Here is a 22,136-nt window from a genome sequence, read left to right as displayed (position 1 = left end):
ATTTTTGTTTTATTTTCAAGGGAAATATTATTTGGTGGATTCCGGATATCCAAATACTCTTGGATACCTAAGTTTAATAGAAGATAAAGATACAAGATACCATATACCAACCGCAAGAAGAATTAGTATGTTCGATGACAACCGCAAGAAAAAAATGGAAAAGGTACGAACGAAGGTAGCAAGAAGAATTTGGCATTCAATCCGAAGAACAAAATCATATTAACAAGAATCATGCAAGAAGATAATAATATGCAAGTTGAAAATTAAGTTACATTTTTATGTCATAGAACAAGTAATGAAGTTGTTGTGCTTTCTCTAGTATCTTTATTATTTTTTATTTTTTTATGAGACAATTATTAAATAATTTTTTTTTATCATTAGTGTTGTGACATTTATTGCAATAAAAAATTATTAGGATAACAATAACAATAATAATTTTGCCGGTATAACAATAACGGTAATAAACTTCCACATGTAACAAACTCAGGGCCATGGGAAATGATAAATCCAAGGAAGAATTTCACTTCTTCCAAGGAAATCACCTTTAAAAAAATGTGGATTTCCTTGGAAGAAGTAAAATTTTCCTTGGATTTATCACTTCCCCAGGGCCATATATCATAATGTATAAGCTTGTGCAAAATCACCTTCTAATCATACATGTCTACTTACAATAATAATAATAATAATAATAATAATAATAATAATAATAATAATAATAATAATAATTGTATATAATAATATTCAGAAAAGTCAAACCAGGCCAGACCAGATCAGATTAGACCAGACCAAACCGGACCACACCAGACCAGACTAGACCAGCAAAATGAAAAATCAGACCAGACCAGACCAGACCAGACCAGATCAGACGAAGAGAACGGAGCCAAACTCACAAAACCTTAATAAATTATCAACCCCTATGTACAAAATCTTAATAATTATCACAACGCGCGGATGGTACAGGCGCGTGCACCTAGATCTAGGTGCACCTGCACCAAAACGCAGAAAAATAAGAACAAAACGCAAAAACATAAAAAAGCAACAAAAAACATAAAAGAACACAAAAACATAAAAGAAAGAACATCAAGAATTAAACCAAAAGAACAATAAGTAAAACAGGAAAGAACAATAGCATTGAAAACCAAAAAAGGTTAAAACAACAAATAAGTAAAAACACGTAAAAGAACAATAAGTAAAAACACGTAAAAGAACATAAAACACTAAAAAGAAAGAACATCAGCAATTAAACGAAAGAACAAATAGAAAAGAACAATCATATTAAAAACCAAAAAGATTAAAACACGTAAAAGAACATAATACACTAAAATGAGAGAAGATCAGAAAGTAAAGGAAAAGAACAAAAAGAAAAAAAGAAAAACACAAACATATTAAAAACCAGAAAGGTTAAAACAAGGAAAGAACGATTTCTCTGCACTTTTAAAAAGAACATGGCAAATGCAACACCAGAAGCACAAAAGAACAAAAGAACCAACGAAAAGAACAACAAAAACGTTAAAAAGTGAAAAAAACCGCCAAACAGAAGTTTTTTATTGAAATAATGAACGTGGCAAGAAAAAAACCGCAAAACAGAAGTTTTCCTATGAAAACATAAAACGTGGCAGTTAATTTCTCTCTCCTCAAAATCTTTTAATAAAAAAAAAATTAAATAAGTTACTTGTCTTTCATTTTGTATTTTAAAAAATTAAAAAATAGATTACTGTTTAAAATAAAAAAAATAAAAAAATATAATTTAAGTAAAAACAGTAATAAAAAACAAATTTAAAAATACTAACAACAGATAATAAAAAGAACACAAAGGAGACTCAAACGAACATCATTTTCTTTACTTATAGGCCAAAAGAACAAAAGAGCGGACGAAAAGAACAACAAAAAAAAAAGGAAGTTTAAATTTGAAAATACTGTAGCAGTTATTTTCTCTCTCTTCAATTTATCATATATAAATACATCATTGAATGCGACATTTATTTTCATTTTCACACTCAACCTACATGCAAAACCTTCACTCACCAACAATCAAAAAAACAGTGCAAAACCTTTCAAATTCTTGCAAATCCGAACTTCCCCAATTTGGAATTCTACTATTTTCACTCTAAAAACTTCCCCAATTTGTTTTTTGGAAGTGATAATCTGGTTACAAAAACTTGAACCCTAACAATTGAAAATGGGGAAATCGAAAAAAGGAGAAGAAGTTGATGCGAAATGTTCTATTGAGTAAGAATTCAACTTTATTTTTCTTTTCTATTTCTTGAATTTCAGTTTAATTTTAATTTTTAGAGAATTTCCCATGAATTTTAATTTTCTATAAAATTTCATTTGAAGGGATGATGTTCCTTTGACAACGACTTTATTGAACTTAAGAAACAAAAAGAAGAAAGAGAAAGAAATTACACCAACAATTGATGCGGATTTGTTGGAAGATATCAACAAAGAAGTTTCAGAAACGGAAGAAGAAGAAGAGAGCGAGTAAGTGGATTTTTTAAACAAAAACCTTGGTTCATTTACACCTTCTGTTTGTTCTTTTTGTTTTCCTTAATGTTCTAATTACAATAACGAAACCAAATACATTTTTTAACGAATTTAAAAGAAGATCTACATTTATGTTTTTTTTAAATGTATTTTAAGTCACTGAATCATACACTTAGAAGAACAATGGTATAGATTTAAAAGAACAACGAATGTTAACTCAAAAGAACAGTGGAAATTTAAATTAAATAAGTAGATCTATGTTCTTTTATTTATTTACTGTCTGTTCTTTTTATTAGCCCTACTGTTTGACGAACAATTCGCCCAGGTTAAAAGAACAACAAATAGACTAAAAAGAACAGTACAATTTTGACGAACTTAAACCTAGATCTATAATTTTGTTCTTATCTATTGAATTTGATCTATGTTCTTTTTTATCTATGTTCTTATCTATAAAAACTTAAAAGAACCAACTGTGCAGGTTTAAAGAACAATCAATGTAGACTCAAATGAACAACCAATGTACACTCAAAAGAACAGTACAGTATTAATGTAGGCTTAAAAAGAACTATGCATCTAGAAGAAAAGAACAGTCCATGTCTACTTAAAAGATCACTAGGCATTAAAAGAACAATCAATGAAAATTAAAAAGAACAATGTGCTTAGATTTGATGAGATGGTGTTCTTTTTACTTGTTCTTAAATGTATTTAAAAAAAAAAGAACAATCAATCACGGATAAAAGAACAAACCATCTACATTTAAAAGACAAACCTAAAACTGTTAGCACACAGTAAAAGAACACTTAATAAAAAGAACATAAGAAAAGGAACATATAAGCATACCTTGATCAACAGTTGAACAACATTTATCAACAACATCAACATAAATCCTCAGCAAATGATCACAATCCTCTTGAATTTCATTATTTCCTTCAATTTTCTTTCTACGAAAATTAGCAAATTGTATTTTTTCATCTCCTGAGAATTAGTATTCTGATTAATTCACTAATTCTCAAAAAAACAGGAACAATAATGCGAAAAGTTGGAGAGAAAATAATCGCATTTCACTCTTTCTCTCTCTTAAATTCTCTCTTCTGTTGAGAGAAAATAAAACCTCTCATTTTTCTCTCTCTAAAATGTGTTGCTAAAATTATGCAATGATGAATGAATGAGAATATGGAGGACAAACATTATTTATATATTGTATATGAAAAAATAAAAAAATCAGATGAATAAGATATTGTACAAGGGTGCAGGATGAGAACTGTGCACTTGTTTTTTGTGTTGTTCCTTTTTTCATAATATGTGTTCTTTCCAAAAGCATAGCTGTGTTCTTTTGTACACGACATGTTGTTCTTTTTCCATTACATGTGTTATTTCAAACATTTTTCTGTTGTTCTTTTTTCATAACATGTGTTTTTGGTGTTGTTCTTTTTTTCATGACATATGTTTTTTCATTATAGACTTTCCAAACAAAGGAAAGCATTGCAAGAACAACAGAAGATGGTGCAAGCACTTCAGGAAAAGCTGCTACAACAGGAAAAGCAGCTGGATCTGATTGAACAAAAAAAGAAGGGTGGAGAAGGACAAAAAAATTCCAGCAAAGATCCTGAAAAGTAGGAAGAAACTGAAAAGAAAGAGCATGAAGTAAAAGTGCATGAAGAAGTGAAAGAACCTAAAAAAGAGGAGGCTGAGGTAAAAGTTCCAGAAGAGCTGGATGAACCAGAAAGAAAAGAAAAGAAAACGAACTTAAAAATTACTTTGAGGTATCATCTGTGTTTGTTAATACTATTTCATATTTACATTGTAGTTGTTATTTTCGTTTCTTAAACATACTTTTGCATTTATGTTTTTACTAGAAAGAAAACAGACGGAGAAGAAGCTGGTGAGGAACCTGAAAAAGCAAAGGGGAAGTCTAGGAAATCAATACCAAACAGGAAAAGGACAAGGTAACTTACATAAATGGTGTTCTTTTTATTTTCTGTGTTTTACTTTTTTTTACTACTTATGTTCTATTGTTTTGGTCAACAGAAGTCAATTGCTGAAAGAAGAATTTCCCGATCTTATCAAAGAGGTAAAGCAGGAATTGGAAGAGGCACATAAGAAGAAGAGCTTGTTGCCTGCTGAGAAAATTTCAACAAAAAAAGTTGCACCAAATGCTAAGAAGGGGAATGGAGTTACTTTGAAAAAGACTGCAGCACTTAAGGTAAACTTCACATTACCCTTTTTGTATATCTTTTTATTTACCTTAATGTTATATTATAATAGAGATAAATGCTGTGTTTTAAATAAAGAATGTTCTTTTTTTCCTGTCTTGTGTTCTTTACATCATCATTTATGTTCTTTTTTCATTCAGAGGGGTAGCAAAGTTAATCAGATAGTTGTGAGGGAGGTTTATGAAGACGAGGAAGATGAAGAAGGAGGTGTAGAAGAAGGTGAAGAAGCACTACTACAAAAATGGGCAAAGAGACCCTTAAGAAAAAACCCTTTGGTTGAGATAACGGGTCTCTTTAATACAAGAGATCCAATATTAAAGATAACGGATCTGTAATGAGTGAAATAAGGTGGGAAAAATAAAATTAGAAAAGCAAGGGACCCGTTACTTAATTTAACGGGTCTCTTATTTATTAGAGGGCCCACAATTTTTTTGCAGAATATAAAATAGAAGAAGCTAGAGATCTGTTATTTAATTTAACGGGTCTCTAGCTTTTTCTTTTTCATGGACCCACAAGACTTCGGAGGAAAAAGAAAAGGAAGAGACCTTTTTTTGTTTGCCGGGTCTCTAGCTTTTCCTTCTTCAAAAATCTCCAACAACTATGTTTCATTGAAAGATAAATAAATCAAGGGCTAGATTTTCCATCTCTCTTCCATCGAGCACCTCTCGATCTGATCAACTAGGGTGTGAAAATCGAATCACCTAGAAGCGAACATCCAGAGTTCAACGAGCTAAAATACACTCGCATATCTGAACCAGAAGAACCTATGGCATCTGATTATGCTCAACCTCGAAAAGTTCATCGCTCTCGCCATTTTCCAGGTCTGTAACTTTTTAGCTTTAATTTCTGATTTTGTGATATTTTTGTCGATTTCATTTGAATTTCATGTTGATTTTGCTGCAACTGTGTTGCGTTTTTTCTTGTTTGTTATTGATTTCACGGAATTTAGGGGTTTTTTTTAATTCTATGGTTATGTGTTGTGAGATTAGGGTTTTGAGGGATCGATCTTCGGGAGGATTTGAGCGGAATTTGGATTTCAGATTGGTTTAAATGTTTCAGGGTATAAAGTTAATCGAGGAACTGATCGGAATATGATTGAATTTGGTTATTTTTGTGTGTTTCTTCTACGAAATGTAGTGTGTGAATTTAAGAACTATTGTTGTAATGTGACTAGTCATACTTGGTTTTGTTAGTTTCTTTGTTTGATGTGAATTGTGAAATCTACTAATTCCGTATTGCTACTAGTTCTACAAATGTTGGATTTGTACCCAACTTGAGTCAAATGGAACTGTCTAATTTTATTCTCTAATGCCACTAGGAAAGGCTTATGAAAATTGGTAGAGCTTGAGCCAAATAGGGGAGGTAATGAATAATGATGATTTGGTCATAGGTTTCAAGTTAAGGGTTAATGTTTTGAAAATAGAAATTAACAATTTACTTTATGATTGTAGTTGTAGTTGGTACGTTCCTTATTAAAGTTTGGTGTGGTGGGTACTTCTCGTCTTGCAGAAGAGTACATTTATTTTTCTGATTTAGATTCTGTTATAAGATATCATGTTGGGTATGCTGGTTAGCATTGGAGTGTTTTTGGTTCTGCTCCTTCTCCTAGTTTGTTCAATTCTGTTTTCCTCTTATTGGTAGTCATTTTTCGTTCTGTTTTGCTCTTACTGGTGACTGTTTAAGAATTTTATTTATTTGGGTATAAGTATCATTTGCAATCAAAGGTTATACCAACAAAATTCGTGTATGACACTCTCAAAAAGTGGAGGTGATACTCTCCAATCTGATCTGACAATCCCAATTCCAATCTGATGTTGATGTATAATTCATATGTCTTGTCTTATTTTTTATTAAAAAATGGGAGTTCTGGTGATCGATGAATTTGGGAAGAAAGTGACTTTGATCAGTGGAGTTGATGATTCTTTGCAGATTAACAATAACCTTAAGTGAAATTAAAAACAAATGAAGCGATACCATGTGGAATTTTGATTCTTGTTATTAGTTCATCTTATTGGTCCATTTGGACTTATGATGTAGAGAGTTTTCCTATTGAACGAGCTTATTACAATAGGTAGAACTGCGTAAGAGAAAGGCTTAGGTGGATAACTGTACTTTGGTTTCTGACTTTCTGCGGAAGAATGTGGTTCTGCCAGGAGTTTAATACGTGTTATGTTTTAGTATTCTTTTGGTATATGTTCTTGTGTTGGAGGGAATCTTATGAAGAAAATGGAGAAATGTATGTTGATCTCATGAAGTTAATGTAAATATTATCAACTTTGCACTAATACGTATTTCATATTCTACAGTTGTCTCACAGCCGCATTTAGTTGGTATAAAGGAATCTACACAGCCAAGCCCAGACAGGAATACACTGGAGGCTGGTACAGTTGGCAATATAGCTCAAGCAAGGCCTTCTGTTACGGAGGAAAGTGTTGTACAGTGGGCTAAAAATGACAAGAGAAGACTACTTCATGTTGTTTATAGCGTTGGAGATTTAGATAAGATTATAAAGTACATTTCCAATTTTAACATCTGCAAATTTTAGATTGCTTATTATGAAGCAGATGACTAATTATTGTGAGAAAACTGTAGATTCTGTACGGAGTGCCTTGGCATGAAGGTATTGCGGAAAAGAGACATCCCAGAGGAAAGATATTCAACTGCCTTTCTTGGTTTTGGACCCGAAGAGTCACATTTTACGGTTGAACTTTCACACAGTAAGCTATCTGGCTTTAAATCCATCTTTTTACAATGAACATATAGACCTATCATTTTGTTGACTTCCCTTTGCTACCGTATACTTGCTCATTTTTGTTCTGTGCGTAGTGCATCTTAAATAACAAGGTGTTGCAATTAAAACAATGGTTGCAGACTATGGAGTTGGCAAATATGATATTGGGACTTGTTTTGGTCACTTTGGTGTTGCAGTTGAGGATGTGAGTTTCCTTGAATTTCTTAGAATTTCCTGCACTAAATGATATTGATTACTATGTACTCTGGAGTTTCTTCTACGCTAAGATGAGTAGAAACTAGAAACTACAATACATTATATATCACCCTCATGAAGAATAATCTTAGACAAGTTGAAACTTGTTTATATCTATTCAGAATTTATACCTCAAAATCTTCATGGAAGTCAATTTGTTTGCTTGAGAGCTCACAACACCCCCCCCCCCCAATATCTTTTTGCTTAATTACTGGGTTGATATTTTTTGTATTCTGCCTCCATTTCGTATTTACGTTAATATTTATGTTTTGCATTGAGATTAACTGATTAAGGAGAGTGAAAAGCAAATAAAAAAAGTGGGCCAGTGAGTGGATCCTAATTTAAGAGAAATGTGGAGATATAAAACTTACAAAAGTAGATGTTAACTCAAATGTGGAACATCCCAAAATAGAACATGTTGACTTAAATATGGGTATTTTCCTATCACGAGCCTTCTTGGCTTGTATGTTTTCCTATTGCATCAGATATGAATAACCTGCCTTATAATGAACATCTTTTATTCAAGTTGATTGAGAAAAGTAGTTATTGATCTTTTGCAAGCTTCTAGCATCACTGCAGCCTTTTTTGCTTCTTTTCACATTTCTCATTTCCTTCTCATTTTGGACTCTTTTCTTTGTTGAAGGTCTTGAGTTCTTTAGAAATTAGTCTTTGGTTGAATGTACTACCAGGGTATGAGAATATGGCCAGTTATTAAGGATACTTCTCTGATGTAGGTTGCTAAAACAGTAAGCCTTGTAAAGGCAAAGGGTGGAAAGGTGACACGAGAACCTGGTCCAGTCAATGGTGAAAGTTCTGTTATTGCTTTTATAGAAGATCTTGATGGTTATAAGTTTCAGCTGTTGGAAAAGGCACCAACATTGGAACCCCTTTGCAAGATAATGCTTAGAGTTGGATATGAAAATTTTAGTAATATCATATCCAAATATTTGTGTCTGCAATTTATGATTATTTGTAGCCGATCTGTTTGTCCTGGATTGTGTGGTTATTTACAGTTTTCCAATGTCTTGGTTCTAATTTTTTTTCCTCTGATTAACACAGTCCCACAAACATAGTATACCCATCTTGTTGCATTTAATGCTCACTTTTACATGGAGCCAGAGACCTCAGATAGTGGTTCGATGACAATTGGGGCTGCTGGTGGTCGTGGGGGTATCACTTCAGCAGGCGGGCGAAGTACAAGATCTCCTACTTCTAATTAAATTGTGCGACCTCTTCCTGGCCTGAAAGAGAAAGTTAAGAATGTCATGTTTTAAGAACGTTAAGAACGTTACTGTTGGGCCTCGGAGCCTCAGAGTTTGGCTACTGAATGGTATGTTGCGTGGTCTGCGTTTGTGTGTATGCGACTTATTGGTATTTGATCACTTCTCTTTCAAGTACTTTGACTACATTGTTTTCTTTCATTTATCTTGTCTGACATCTTGTGAGCTGAATTATGAACTTGCTATGAAGATTTGCTCCATACCCACCTAGACCACGCACACTTGGGCATATATTATGGCAGACTTGTGCACCAGCACCGTGGTTGCGTTTTGTCACTGTAAAAGGTAGGTTTGAAGAATCTGCTAGTTTCTCTGCGTATCTCTTCATACTTAGTTGCAAGACTGCTTGCTATCTTGTCTTTTGGCGAATAGTTTTGTTCAAAGCGAGTCGAAAATATTCCCTGTCATTCTTGTAGCCAAATGACAACTAATTTGTGGAGCTTCTGCAAGATCTTTGGGTATTGTTCAAGTATACTTGTGTTGCCCTAATTCCTGAGTTTTAGCTGATTTTCTTTTGATAGTTGCTGCGTAATTTTGAATTTGAACTTGTCTGTTTATAATAAATTCACCGTCCATGTTCATAAAGGTTTGTCTTTTATTACCGAATTGCAAACAAGTACATCTTAAATCTTACACTGTTGTTGTAATCTGTCATTCTTACTTGGATACAGTAAACTGAAGTATGGAACTTTTAATAGTGCAAGCTACTCGGGGTATGGAAAGCTTCTGAAAAGATAGTGCTCAGTATTATAAATGTCATATTTCTGCAATATTTGAATCCTGATACGATATTGTTTTACTAGAAAGATTATGTTATTTGTCATATTCCATTATGTGTGAATTAGTGTCTGGTGAATGAACAAGATATCCATGTTGCTCGTTTTAGATGACTTCCTGTGAAATAAATTGTTCTTTGGAAAGTTAACTTTGATATCCACTGATCCTCAATCATTTGTAACAAGCATCAATTGTTTTGACCACCAACAGTCCAATTATGAACCTCAAAACCAGGCTCTGAAAACTTATAAATGGACATCCAGTTTGTTCTATGAGTTCCGAATGGGGTATGAAGTGATGTCATGTGGGTTTGCTGCTGCAACAGGCCTCTGGTGGTGTTTTTTTTGTTGTGGATCAGTGGGATTGCAGTCCTGTTAGAATTTCAGTTGGTTGGTGTTGTTGGATGGCTACCTGCTATTTTTTTTTGGAGTTTTCTTGGTGCCTTAATGTTGATGCCCTTTAGTTTAGGCAACCAAATAAATTACCCTTAATATATTGCTGGTTGGTATTCAAAGTTACATTTAACTGTTTATATTTTTCTCATCATTCATGTTATCGTAAATCGGTAAATGAGTCGGTTTTTACAAATTATCCTTTGTTTAACTACTAATTATGCTACTTATTACAGTTTTATGAAGAAACTTATTCATCAGAAAATGAGGATGAGGTTAGAGACATGTGGGTCGAGTATTTGCTCAAGCATGAAGCAGATGAAGAAAACCAAGTTGATGGTATGAAAATAACTCCACTAGTTTCGGTTCCAATTGTTGGTAAATTGGCATGAATGATTATATTTTGAAATTGATTTTTGTTTTACGTTTTTGGAAATTGCGATGTAAATCTTTGACGTTTATGCAAATTACAATTTATGCAAAAGCTTGCGTTTTGAGCATTACTTGTGGGAAATATATTTTTTTGGTAATATATGGGTTATGGAATTGTTCTCAAATTATTACAAATTATGTATTATAGCAGATTAGCAGGTGTGGTTTTGTGGTTTTGTGCGTTTGATTCCTGCTGCCCGATATTTATAGAGGTGTAAACGCAGGTGTATTATGTATGTTAATTCTGAATTGGCGTAGCTGGCTTCTGCTATTATCGATTTTTTTTAAAAAAAATAAGGTTGCAAAGAGACCCGTCAGGTGTAATAAAGGCTCTCTAGTTATAATAATAAAACAATTCAAAGAGACCTCATATCTAAGATACGAGGTCTTAATTTGTGAAAAATAATAATAATAAAAATAACAAAGAGACCCCCTATCTTATATATGAGGTCTTAACTAAATATTCAAAGAGACCTCATATCTTACTTATGGGGTCTGAACTTTTTAACAAACAGATCTCACATCTCTATTAAGAGGTCTCTTCCCCTTCTAAAATATTTTCTCCAACATTTACAGAAGAGACCCCCTTTCTTACGTGGAGGTCTCTAACTTTTAACAAACAGACCCCCTCTCGATGAGGGGGTCTCTTTATCAAAGAGACCTGTGAGATAGAGACCCCTTGAAAGGAGATCTCTTAAGCCATTTTGGAAGGGTCTCTTTGCCATTTTTTGTAGTAGTGAAGTAGAAGAGGAAAGTGAACCCTTAATGAAGAAGGGGAAAAAAGTAGTTGAGAAGGTCAAAAATTTTCTTAAGTTATTTGTTCTTTTTCTTCCATATAATGTTCTTTTACTCCCTGACTAATGTTCTTTATATTTTTTCTTTTTTCCAGAGAGCAACAAGAAGTAAACAAATTGTTGTTTCTGATGAGGTCATGGAGGTGGTGGATGATGAGAAACCAAAATCTTTGGTTGTTGCCAAACCAAAACCTGAAGAAAGGAAACTAAATCTAAGGCAAACTCCGCAATTGATGATGCGATTCTTGAGGGGAATTGCATCTAATGAACCACATGATATAAGAAAACAACAAGCCATCGTGGAGTTAGGCTTTGGATCTCTTCTGCAACTTGACATCCCACAAAACGAAAATCCATTCCCGTACGAGTTGGTTAGGAATTTCAACTCGTCCGACCGATCCTTGCATCTACCAAAGTCTTCCCTTGATATTACTGTAGAGGATGTATACCTGGTGTACGGTATACCTATTGGAGGAGCTCCGGTCGTGGAATGGACTGATGAACAAGATCCTGAAGTGTTGAGGGTTTTTGCTGAATTTTGGGCATACTGGAAAGTGAAGTCTGGATGCCCAAAATTGAAAGAAATGGTTGAAAAACTGATCAAAGATGAGACTCCAGTTGATGATAACTGGAAGAGATCTTTCCTAGTGGTTGCAGTTAACACCTGCATTAAATCCACTACTAATTTATCGGTATACATCAAAATTCCTTTGTTTCTCATTAATGTTCTTTTATTTCTCATTAATGTTCTTTTGTTTGCGTATTATGTTCTTTTAAATGTTTATTAATATTTTTATTGTTCTTTTATTTGTTTGTCGAATTCCATGTTCTTTCTTTCTCTTTCACTGTTCTTTTATTCTGTGTGATATTCCATGTTCTTTCTTACATCAAAATTCCTTTGTTTCTCATTAATGTTCTTTTATTTCTCATTAATGTTCTTTTGCTTGCGTATTATGTTCTTTTAAATATTTCTCACTGTTCTTTTATTCTGTATGATATTCCATGTTCTTTCTTACATCAAAAGTCCTTTGTTTCTCATTAATGTTCTTTTATTTCTCATTAATGTTCTTTTGTTTGCGTATTATGTTCTTTTAAATGTTTATTAATATTTATTGTTCTTTTATTTGTTTGTCGAATTCCATGTTCTTTCTTTCTCTTTCACTGTCCTATTGTTGTACTTTCCTTTATATGAATGTTAGTTGTGTTCTTTTCAGTTGTATTCAATATTCTTTTGCTCTTCTTTCATTGTTCTTTTCATTCTCTCTAATGTTCCTTTATTTTCTATTGAATGTTCTATTTTCTTATTCTATTTAAAATCATAATTAATGTTCTTTTCTTTTATATTTTTCTGTTTCAAAAGCCAAACTTCAGATTCCTAGCAAGCACTGTTGACTTGGAGCAAGTGAGGAATCTAAATTGGTGCCAGTATTCATACACCAGCCTTCTTGGGGCAGCTATGTACTGGAATGTGGACCGTAGCAGATGGTTTGCTGGTCCACTACCATTTCTAATGGTAAATTTCAATCATTAAGCTAGCATTTCCCTTTGTTATATATATTACTTTCATCTTCTTCTTTCACCTAACTAACAATAAATTATGTTGTTATTGTTAAATTAGGTATGTTATTTCGATCGGGTGCAGATCATGGAAGAGTACCCTCCAAGGAACTTCCCCCTAATTTCTTGCTGGACAAGAGATATGATAAGCAGCAGGGTACGCAATGACAATGCTACAGGCTTCGGACATGGCTTGATTCTGGACAGAATTCAAGGTCCACCTGAGCTACAACTGTACAGGGAGGAGATGGAGGTGCTCAAACAGCAAAAAGCACTCAGCGAACAACCACCACCACTTCTTCTTCAACACCCACAACAACAACAGTAGCAACATGATGAACAACCATCGCAGCAACCACTGCAGCAACCACAACAGCAACATCAACACCAAGAGCCTAACTGGTCCACAAATGATGTGCCCAGAGAACATCAAGGTGCACCAGTGACTCAACTCGGGGATGACAAAGATTTGCCAGAGCAACAGGCAGACCCCAGTGAGAAAGCAAAAGTCCCTTCTACAATTGAGGTAAAAATTAAATTCACTCAACAAAACCATTGCATTTATTTTTTCAACGTTTTTGTTGTAATGTTCTTTTTCCTCCAACAAATGTTCTTTTACGTACTCAATATAATCTTTTTTCCTACCATGTTTTTTGCTTTCTGTGTTTATGTTCTTTTTATCAAAAACTAGTTCTTTACGTTCTTTACATGTTCTTTTAAATGTTTATTCATGTTATTTAAGCATGTTCTTTTTTCTTAAAAAGATGTTCTTTACATTTGAATGTTCTTTATATGTTTAAGCATGTTATTTACATGTTCATTTATCTCTTTAACATGTTCTTTCGATCTTTAACAATGTTTCTAAGCTCTACTTGAATGTTCTTTTAGGAATCTCTCTTGTTCTTTTTTCCATTCGAATGTTCTTTTTATTTATCCAGTCCTTATTGTTGTTATTGTTAAACAGGAATTCCATGCTGAATTCACTAAAACCACTACTGAACTCAGTAGTGTCATGAACAAGTTCAACGACTTATTGTCGTTGTCTAGAAAGTTCTTTGACACTACTATTGATGTCAAAAAAAGTCTGCCATTCAATATGGCAAAAATGTGGTCAACATGCTCTGGAACTGAAATTCCAGTTACTTTTGAGAAGGGCAACTCTACAGAAGAGCGGCAAGAAGGAAGGAATACTGAGGAGATTGGTTCAATCCTCAGTCAAGATAAAGAATTTTTCAGTTCAGACTACTTCACAATACTATTTGAGGAAGCAGTACGAAAGGCAACAGAAGGAAATGAAAGAAAGGAAATCGAGGAATCTGAGGATGTTCCATTTGATTTGCCACCATTTTTAACACCTCCGATCATGCCTTCCCAGCCTAATGTATTTGCTGATTTGACATTGAAGCTTGGAATGGTTTCCGATTCAAATCCTCCTCCTCAGGCACACGACTTTGAAGAGGAAATGAGATTAGAAGCAATCTTGGCAAACAAAACTTTGACTGAACGTGATTTGGAGACAATTTCAGGGGACAACAAAGATGAAGCTGAAAAACAACAGCCACCTACAGAAAAAACTGAGTATGCGTTCTTTTAAAACAGTTCACATACACATGTATAATAAATATGTGACTGTTTCTTTCATTATTCACAATGTTCTTTTATAAACAATTATTTGTTTTTTTATTCGTTTGATTTGTTCTTTTTATTAATTCTCTGTCTTTATACAATTATTTAATGGATCTTTTGTTTCTTTTATTCGGAATGTTCCTTTCATATATTTCTTTATGTTCTTTCTATATTTACTTTAATATCTTCCTACTTTTAATATTAACTTATATGTTCTTTTTCATTGCACTTTTGTTCTTTAATTCTTCTCATTGTGTTCTTTGTTCCTCCTCACATGTTCTTTTTTTTTTTTTGTAATACACAGAGAACCTGAAAATGTGAGATCAGATATGGAAGGTTTAATCCAAGGAGCTGAAGATGGAAAACCAATGTCTCCAACCGTTAGAACTGAAGACTCCGAGTTTCAGACTATGGAAGGTTTAATCAAAGGAGCTGAAGATGGAAACCCCATGTCTCCAACTGTTAGAACTGAAGAATCCGAGTTTAAGACTCCAACTGCCGCTGAGTCGCAGACTGAAATGGAAACTCCATCAATATTCCTGAAGTAAGACTACTGTATTTTATTAAAATATAATTTTCATAATCTTCAATTTAATGTTCTTTTCTTTCTCGCTTTTGTTCTTTTTATTTATAGTAATATATTCTTTTCTTTCCACTCTTTTAGCACTCCAAGTGCGGTGTACTCGCAACCAGAAAATGCACCTACATCTATGAACATAGAGTATGACTACTGCATTTTATTTTATAAGTTATTTTTCGTTTATTATTACAAGTTATTTTTCATTATCATTTATAAAATGTTCTTTTCTTTTCACTTTGTTGTTCTTTTTATTGTTAGTCTGAATTCGTTTTTCCCTCTAATATGTTCTTTTTACTTTATAATGTCTTTGTTTTCATAAGTGAGGAAGAGGATCCAGATAACGTACAAGTACCTAAACTTGTTAAGAGAAAGAAAAATGTTCCCCTCAAGTTACTGTCACCCTTCTTAACTCAGTATTCACACCTACTGGTTGGGGAAGAACAGTTGAATCAAAAGGAAAAGGACATGCGATGCGTACTGGATTATGCCTTTGGAAAGGGAAGCCCAACGTAAGAATTTTATACTATTACAAGTATTTGAATGTAGATGTTCTTTTTGTACATGTTCTTATGGAAATTTTATTTTCATTCTTATAACAGTCAGGTGTTGTACACTGATGATTGGAATATAGTTACCAGAGAAGAGTTTCAAACCCTAGGTATATATTTAATTATTGGAATTTAAAATGTTCTTTTAAATGCTGTTGATGTTCCTTTTACTCATATTTTTGTTCTTTTCCTTTAAAACAGCTCCCAATGTGTGGGTGATGAATAATGTTATTGACACTTTTGCAAGAATACTGAATGATGATCCAGATCAAAGTGTCAAGAGTAACTTGAAGTTCTATTTCTCTACAATCCCTTTCGTAAGTTTTAATATCACTAAAAAATCATATTTTCGTACTTCTTCAGTTATTTTTATTATATAACATATATTTAAAATTATTTTTTTTTCGGTGCAGAATATGCTCTGCCAGAATGAACCGTATGGTGGATCACAGGATAGTCAAGCAACCGAGGGCAAACGCTTAGAAAATTTTATTTTAAGTGTACGCCATGAGTATGTAACTGCTGGTGTGAAGTCTTTGAAGGGATTCCATCTGGTAAAATTATAAAATTGTTCTTTTCTTTTTTACATATGTTCGTTTTCCTTTGTTTAATGTTCTTTTCTCTGCTTGTAGTTGTTCTTTCCAGTCTGGTCTGGTGATCATTTTTATCTCATTGTAATCAACCAAAAGGCGAAGAAGGTGGAGATCATTGACAATCTCTCCTTACCTAAAGGAATTACATATGATGATAAATATAAAACATTTGCAGAAAGAACTGTAAGTCTATTTGAAGAATTTCCTCTTATATATTTTATTTGTTCTTTCCTTTGTTGTTCTTTATTCTTTTACTAAATTAAATGTTCTTTTTTCCTTCCTTTGTTGTTCTTTGTTTCTTTGTTGTTCTTTGTTCTTTGTTCTTTTACTAAGTTAAATGTTCTTTTTATTTCAGTTTGAAGCATGGACAATATTTTCTGAACAAGAAGGACATCCTTTGCGGAAGGCACAGATTTCAGCATATGAAATTGTGTTGCTTGAAATGCCATGGAAGAACAGAACAAACAAGACTGATTGTGGGGTATATGCAATGAGGCATATGGAGACCTACAAAGGCAACCAGACTTGGAATTGTGGCTTCAAAAACACAGATGAAGATGTAAGTAAATTTTGAATATATGTACGTATATTATTTTAATATATAATCTTTTATTAATGTACTATTTTATGTTTTCAGAAAGACTTTATTTGCAAGCTGAGAATGCGGTACGGTACTGAAATCTTATTATCCGTTCTGAACAAAAGGCATGAGCTAATGTATCTGGCATTGAAGAGAGCTAATCAAGTTGAATAGTTGGTTGTTTTCATGAAGGCAGAATAATAGTTACCTTTTATTAGAAGTATGCTTTAAAAAACAATGGTATATTTTGTAGATATGGTTATTGCTGGAGTTATGGGTTGTTCTTTTAAACATGTGTGGTGTTCTTTTGGAAACAATTAGATGTTCTAGTAGTTGCAGATAAGTAGTTTGGATATTTTAAACAAGTATTTCAATTAAAGGTTCAAGTTCTTTTCAATCCCAGACCATGTTCTTCTATATCATGGGATATGTTCTTTCCTTTCCAAAATTCTTTTTATTCTCTTTTAGTAAGTTCTTTTCACATTTAAGCATATACTCCTTTATGCAATAATTTTGCAATCCTAATTGCACAAAAATCAAAACAAAAATAAGAATATATACAACTAAAAATTCTCATTTCAAAATATTGATTGAGCGAAACATCAGTAGCCCGTAAAAATATACATCAAAAGAGTAAAAGAACATTATTGAGAATACAAAAACAAATGATTAAAAACACAACAAACTAAAAATAAAAATATTACCAATCGTAAATGAATCTACAAATGTTGTATGTGTACTCCAAAATAATCATCTGGAACATATGCTTCCAATTGTGAATTTGAAGATGTTGGATGAACCAAAACCCCACCAACAGGTAAATTTATGATACAGTGAAAAAGAACAAAGAAACAATAAGGAAAAAAAGAACATGATAAAGAAGAAAAAAGAACAAAATAGATAATAAAAAAGAACATAATAAACATTAAAAGAACAAATAGATGTTTTTTTTAAAAATGAACTGTTTAGCAAAAGAACATAAACAAAAAGACAAAAGAACATATAGAAAGAAAAACGAACAATGATAAACAAAAGGAACAAACTAAAGGAATAAAAGAACAAATAGATTATTAAAAAGAACAGAACATAATAAAGTAAACTAAAAGATCATAAACAAAAAGGATAAATAGAACATAAAAATGGAAAAAAGAACAATGATAAACAAAAAGAACATTCCAAAGTAATAAAAGAACAAATAAATGTTTAAAAAGAACAGTTTACCTGATCAGTAGACTGAGTTTCCTCCCTCAAATTATCAACATGTCTTTCTCTTCTCTTGTTCCAACCTTTCAGTTTATTGCGTTTCTTCTCAACAATTCCTTTAGGTCTCACATTCCTCTCATTAGCCTTTTCAGTCCCGTTCTTAATCTTCCTCTTTCGCTTTGGTGGATTTTGAATCATTGTTGGAATGACTTTTTCAGCAATCGGTTCAACAACATCCGGCAAAACTGTGTCTGTTGAAGGCTCAATGACATCAAGTAGAGTTTCTTCTCGCACATACTTGTTTGATACATTACCATCCCCTTCAACACCACCAATATACTCCTTCACTTTGCATGACATATCCAACACACCCAAATCAATAAGCTTCCTTGCAGCCGGACAATGTTGAGCTTCATTTATAACTTTAATGCAATTTCTTATGCTTTGCATCCTCCAAACTGAAGCAGAAACAACACTTACTTCATTATCTCTATCTTCTCCTTCTTCAACAATCATGTTCATAGCCTTTTTGGTCCATCTCTTCATAATGTATTGTTTGGGAATCTCTTCAACATTATGGACAATGAAAACTCGAAGAATATGAGAACAAAGAACTCATATCTCTCCATATGACTTGCAAGTACAATCAACAACCATCTCTTGCTCATTAAACATCACAACATGTCTAATAAAATCCTTTGTAGGATGCCCAACAATGTACTTAGAAACTGGAAACTCATAGGAAATGCGTTGACACCTCAAACCAATTGCTTTGATGAATCGTTGCTCAAATATCAAATATATTGCAATGGTATACACATCCCGCGCATGCAAACATAACATGTTATCCGCACATGCGTAATATCTATTTCCAGTAGAAGAATTATAATCTCCCTTGTTCTCCTTACTTCTCCATTCATCAATTACATCTAAAAAACACTTATAAAAATCACATAAACCATTCGTTTTATGCAACCTCCTAGAAATAGAATGATTTGTCGTCTCACTCCTTTGAGAAGATAAAATACCCCCAGAAAACCACTCTTTGTTATATGCAGGACACCATTTCTCTTTCAAATCATATAACCTCTCTATCCATTTGTGTGTCTTGCAATTGTAATCAGTCATAAGACTACAAAAGAACAAACAAGGAGAACAAAAGAACAATCAGAGACACAAAACGAACACCCTGAGTAAAACAAAGAACAAATGAAGACAAAAAAAGAACAATATACAGTACAATAAAACTTGAAAAGAAAGTACACACAATCACAGTTCAAGAAGTATGGACTCTATTAAACAAAGAAAAGAACATTAAAATACCAGATTAAAAGAACAAGTTTCATCAACCATGAAAAGAACACTATTTAACATTACAAAAAACATGTTGTCGAATGAAAAGAACAAAACAAAATTTTAAATACTAATCAGTCTATTAGCAAAATAATTTTTACCTATTCCAATGATGCTCGAACTCAGCAACTGTGTCAGTATATTTCAAAACATAATCAAACCGACGTTTGAAACCTTCTTTGGCCATAACACCTTTGATGTTTACAACAGCATTTTCCCCAATGTGCCATGTACACAAACGATGCCTCGATTTTGGAAACACTTCCCTAAAAAACCATAAACCAAAAAAATAGATAAAAATATAAACTAAACAGAAAGACAAAAGAAAAAGAACATAAAAAATAGTACAAAAATACAAAAGAACAAAAGTGTTTGATGAACGAACATACAAACAACCTAAAAGAACTTTACCTTATAGCCTTGTCCATGGCAGAAGATTGATCAGTCATGATAGTCACAGGTTGCTTCCCTCCCATTGAAGTCAAAAAAGAATTAAAAAGCCAGTCAAAAGTACCTGCCTTCTCATTCAATATAAAACCCACTCCAAACATGATATTTTGAGTGTGAAGATTCATTCCAACAAAAGGCCCACAAATCATATCGTATTTATTAGTACGATAAGTTGTATCATGAATCAATAAATCACCAAAAGCTTCATAATCAGACCGCATTCTTCCATCTCTCCAAAAAAAATTGATCAACTGATTCTCTTCATTCAATTGAAAATCATAATAAAAATCATGTTCTTTAGCTTGCCTCATAGCGAACCATCTGATCAACTGATTTGAATCACAACCATCCAACTTTTTCTTCTTCTCTGCCAAAACAGCATCATACGCATCAGGAACAGTGAACCCTAAATTCGCCTCACCACCAACTTCTTTCCTCATAGCTCTAAGAACATTAGCAAGCTTCGTGCCACTACAAGTAAAAGTAGTAAGAAAAGCCAATTGTTCTTTTGAAATGTGCCTATGTGACCTAATAAGGTGTCTCTTATTAGCAGGAACCATTGAATGGTTATGCAGACGGGAATGTTTAGAAAGAACTTACACTCCAGTTTTCTTATCAACATCAAACTGAACTGAAGCCTTGCATCCAGTTCTCCTATCAATTTTTTTAAAGGATTTAGGCACAACACCATCTGGATTTTTAAACCCCTCGTATGCACAAACAAAAAACCGTTGTCGAACTATTCTAGTACCACTTCTATACTCCTTTTTACCCTTCCTAGTACCAAAACCATTCCTAAATGCATGACTGTTGTATAACTCATACGCCTCATCATCATCCTTAACTACACTTCCCTCTAATGAAACTGGTTCTTCAAAATCTGCATGACGATAAAAAAGAACACAAAGAACATCATAAGTATGATAAAGGAACAAACACAAGACGTAAACGAACATTGTGATAAACAAGTAAAAGTACAATTCATGTACCTTGGCCAACAACCACATAGGATTCTGGATCCTCATTAGCATCATTTTGTTCTGAATTATTAACTGCATTATTTAATATATCTGGAAATTTATAAAATAAAAAAAATCAGAAAAAGAAAAGAACAAAAGAACTTAAAAGAACAGTAGCCATTAAAAAGAACAATGCACCAAGAGTAAACGAACAATCCATGTAGACTGAAAAGAACACTAGGCATGAAAAGAACAATCAATGAAGAGTTAAAAGAACAATCAATTAGTCAATCAAAAGAACACATTAAAACTTAAAAGAACAATTTGGGCAGATATAAAAGAACAACCAATAAAGAATAAAAAACAACAGTACCTATTAGAAAAGAACAATGCATCAAGAGTAAATTACACACTCCAACTAGACTGGAAAGAACACTACGCATTAAAAGAACAATCAATAAACAGTTAAAAGAACAATCAGTTTTGTCAATCAAAAGAACACATTAAAACCTAAAAGAACAATATCGGCATAATTATCAACAATCAGTTTTGTCAATCAAAAGAACAATGTAAACTCATAAAAACATAAAAGAACAATCCGTGCAGATATAATAAAAAAACCAATAAAGAATCAAAGGAACAGTAACTATTAAAATGAACAATAAAATAGAGTAAACGAACACAAAAGGTGACCGAAAAGAACACTATGACTTAAAGAACAATCAATGAAGAGTTAAAAGAACAATCAATAAAGAACAATCAGTGTTTATTTGAAAAGCTAAATATAATAAAAAGGAACGTCTCAATACGTATTCTAAACATGTTCATTTGATACTGAAAAATGTTCTTCTGAAATGATACAATGTTCTTTTCTGCAAACAGACAAAATCAACGTATATTCCTTAAATATAATAGTTATTACAGAATCAGTTTCACCACATAAATGAAATAAATGCGAAATCAACGAGAAAACCAATTCGTAACCTTCATTATCAACAATCACCAAAATCAACGAAGAATGAGATTCAAAATTAAATTAATCAAACTAATTACAATCACAAAAAACATAAAAAGTACGATTATTATGAAATCGAAATCATAAAATCAAAGAAAAATGCAACTCGTTATTACAAATTGAAAGAATACCTTCGTAACTCTGATTTTCAGCTGAAGAATTCAGATGACAAGAAGAAGAATCATTCGAAATTGATGTTGAAACAGAGAAATCATGGAATATTTGAGAATTTTCCATCAGTTTCTCTCTCTAAAAAAATTTATGCACAAATGTAAGCTTTCTCTCTCCTATTCACACTTTTTGAATTCAAAATT

General features: G+C 32.7%; 4 protein-coding genes and 1 long non-coding RNA gene across 6 annotated transcripts; 4 read left to right on the top strand and 1 right to left on the bottom strand.

The window, feature by feature from the left end:
• The first annotated feature begins 1,490 nt into the window (after positions 1-1,490).
• LOC130470684 (uncharacterized) lies at positions 1,491-4,215 on the top strand. The gene is made up of 3 exons (XM_056841211.1): positions 1,491-2,229; positions 2,338-2,481; positions 3,945-4,215. Exons 1-3 carry the CDS (start codon positions 2,180-2,182, stop codon positions 4,099-4,101), a joined length of 351 nt encoding a protein of 116 aa, XP_056697189.1. The 5' UTR covers positions 1,491-2,179; the 3' UTR covers positions 4,102-4,215.
• Positions 4,216-4,341: 126 nt separating this feature from the next.
• Positions 4,342-6,264, top strand: LOC130470683 (uncharacterized). The gene is made up of 3 exons (XR_008931411.1): positions 4,342-4,430; positions 4,513-4,687; positions 4,838-6,264. It is a non-coding gene; the product is annotated as an uncharacterized lncRNA (long non-coding RNA).
• Positions 6,265-6,923: 659 nt separating this feature from the next.
• On the top strand, positions 6,924-10,651 carry LOC130469520 (probable lactoylglutathione lyase, chloroplastic). Its single transcript, XM_056838864.1, has 6 exons — positions 6,924-6,933; positions 7,004-7,208; positions 7,290-7,414; positions 7,569-7,633; positions 8,418-9,248; positions 10,369-10,651. Exons 1-5 carry the CDS (start codon positions 6,924-6,926, stop codon positions 8,754-8,756), a joined length of 744 nt encoding a protein of 247 aa, XP_056694842.1. The 3' UTR covers positions 8,757-9,248; positions 10,369-10,651.
• A 661-nt stretch (positions 10,652-11,312) lies between these two features.
• On the top strand, positions 11,313-16,319 carry LOC130470682 (uncharacterized). Of its 2 annotated transcripts, XM_056841209.1 has the most exons (7): positions 13,257-13,441; positions 13,880-15,085; positions 15,206-15,262; positions 15,442-15,630; positions 15,721-15,779; positions 15,871-15,986; positions 16,083-16,319. In XM_056841209.1, the coding sequence occupies exons 2-7, from the start codon at positions 14,871-14,873 to the stop codon at positions 16,233-16,235; spliced, it is 789 nt and encodes a 262-aa protein (XP_056697187.1). In that variant the 5' UTR covers positions 13,257-13,441; positions 13,880-14,870; the 3' UTR covers positions 16,236-16,319. The 2 variants fall into 2 exon arrangements, 1 of the variants encoding a protein (XP_056697187.1); XR_008931410.1 differs by lacking the exons at positions 15,206-15,262; positions 15,442-15,630; positions 15,721-15,779; positions 15,871-15,986; positions 16,083-16,319 and adding exons at positions 11,313-12,050; positions 12,719-12,871 and having other exon boundaries at positions 12,977-13,441; positions 13,880-14,771.
• Positions 16,320-18,660: 2,341 nt separating this feature from the next.
• On the bottom strand, positions 18,661-22,081 carry LOC130469519 (protein FAR1-RELATED SEQUENCE 5-like). Its single transcript, XM_056838863.1, has 6 exons — positions 21,954-22,081; positions 20,838-20,918; positions 20,449-20,728; positions 19,810-20,319; positions 19,500-19,664; positions 18,661-19,177 (listed from the first exon to the last, which is right to left on the bottom strand). Exons 1-6 carry the CDS (start codon positions 22,057-22,059, stop codon positions 18,661-18,663), a joined length of 1,659 nt encoding a protein of 552 aa, XP_056694841.1. The 5' UTR covers positions 22,060-22,081.
• Between the last annotated feature and the right edge of the window lie 55 nt (positions 22,082-22,136).

Source organism: Spinacia oleracea, chromosome 3, assembly GCF_020520425.1.
Source record: "Spinacia oleracea cultivar Varoflay chromosome 3, BTI_SOV_V1, whole genome shotgun sequence".
NCBI classification, from domain to species: Eukaryota; Viridiplantae; Streptophyta; class Magnoliopsida; order Caryophyllales; family Amaranthaceae; genus Spinacia; species Spinacia oleracea.
Note: the sequence above shows the minus strand (reverse complement) of the source record. Positions and strands in the feature narration are given on the sequence as shown.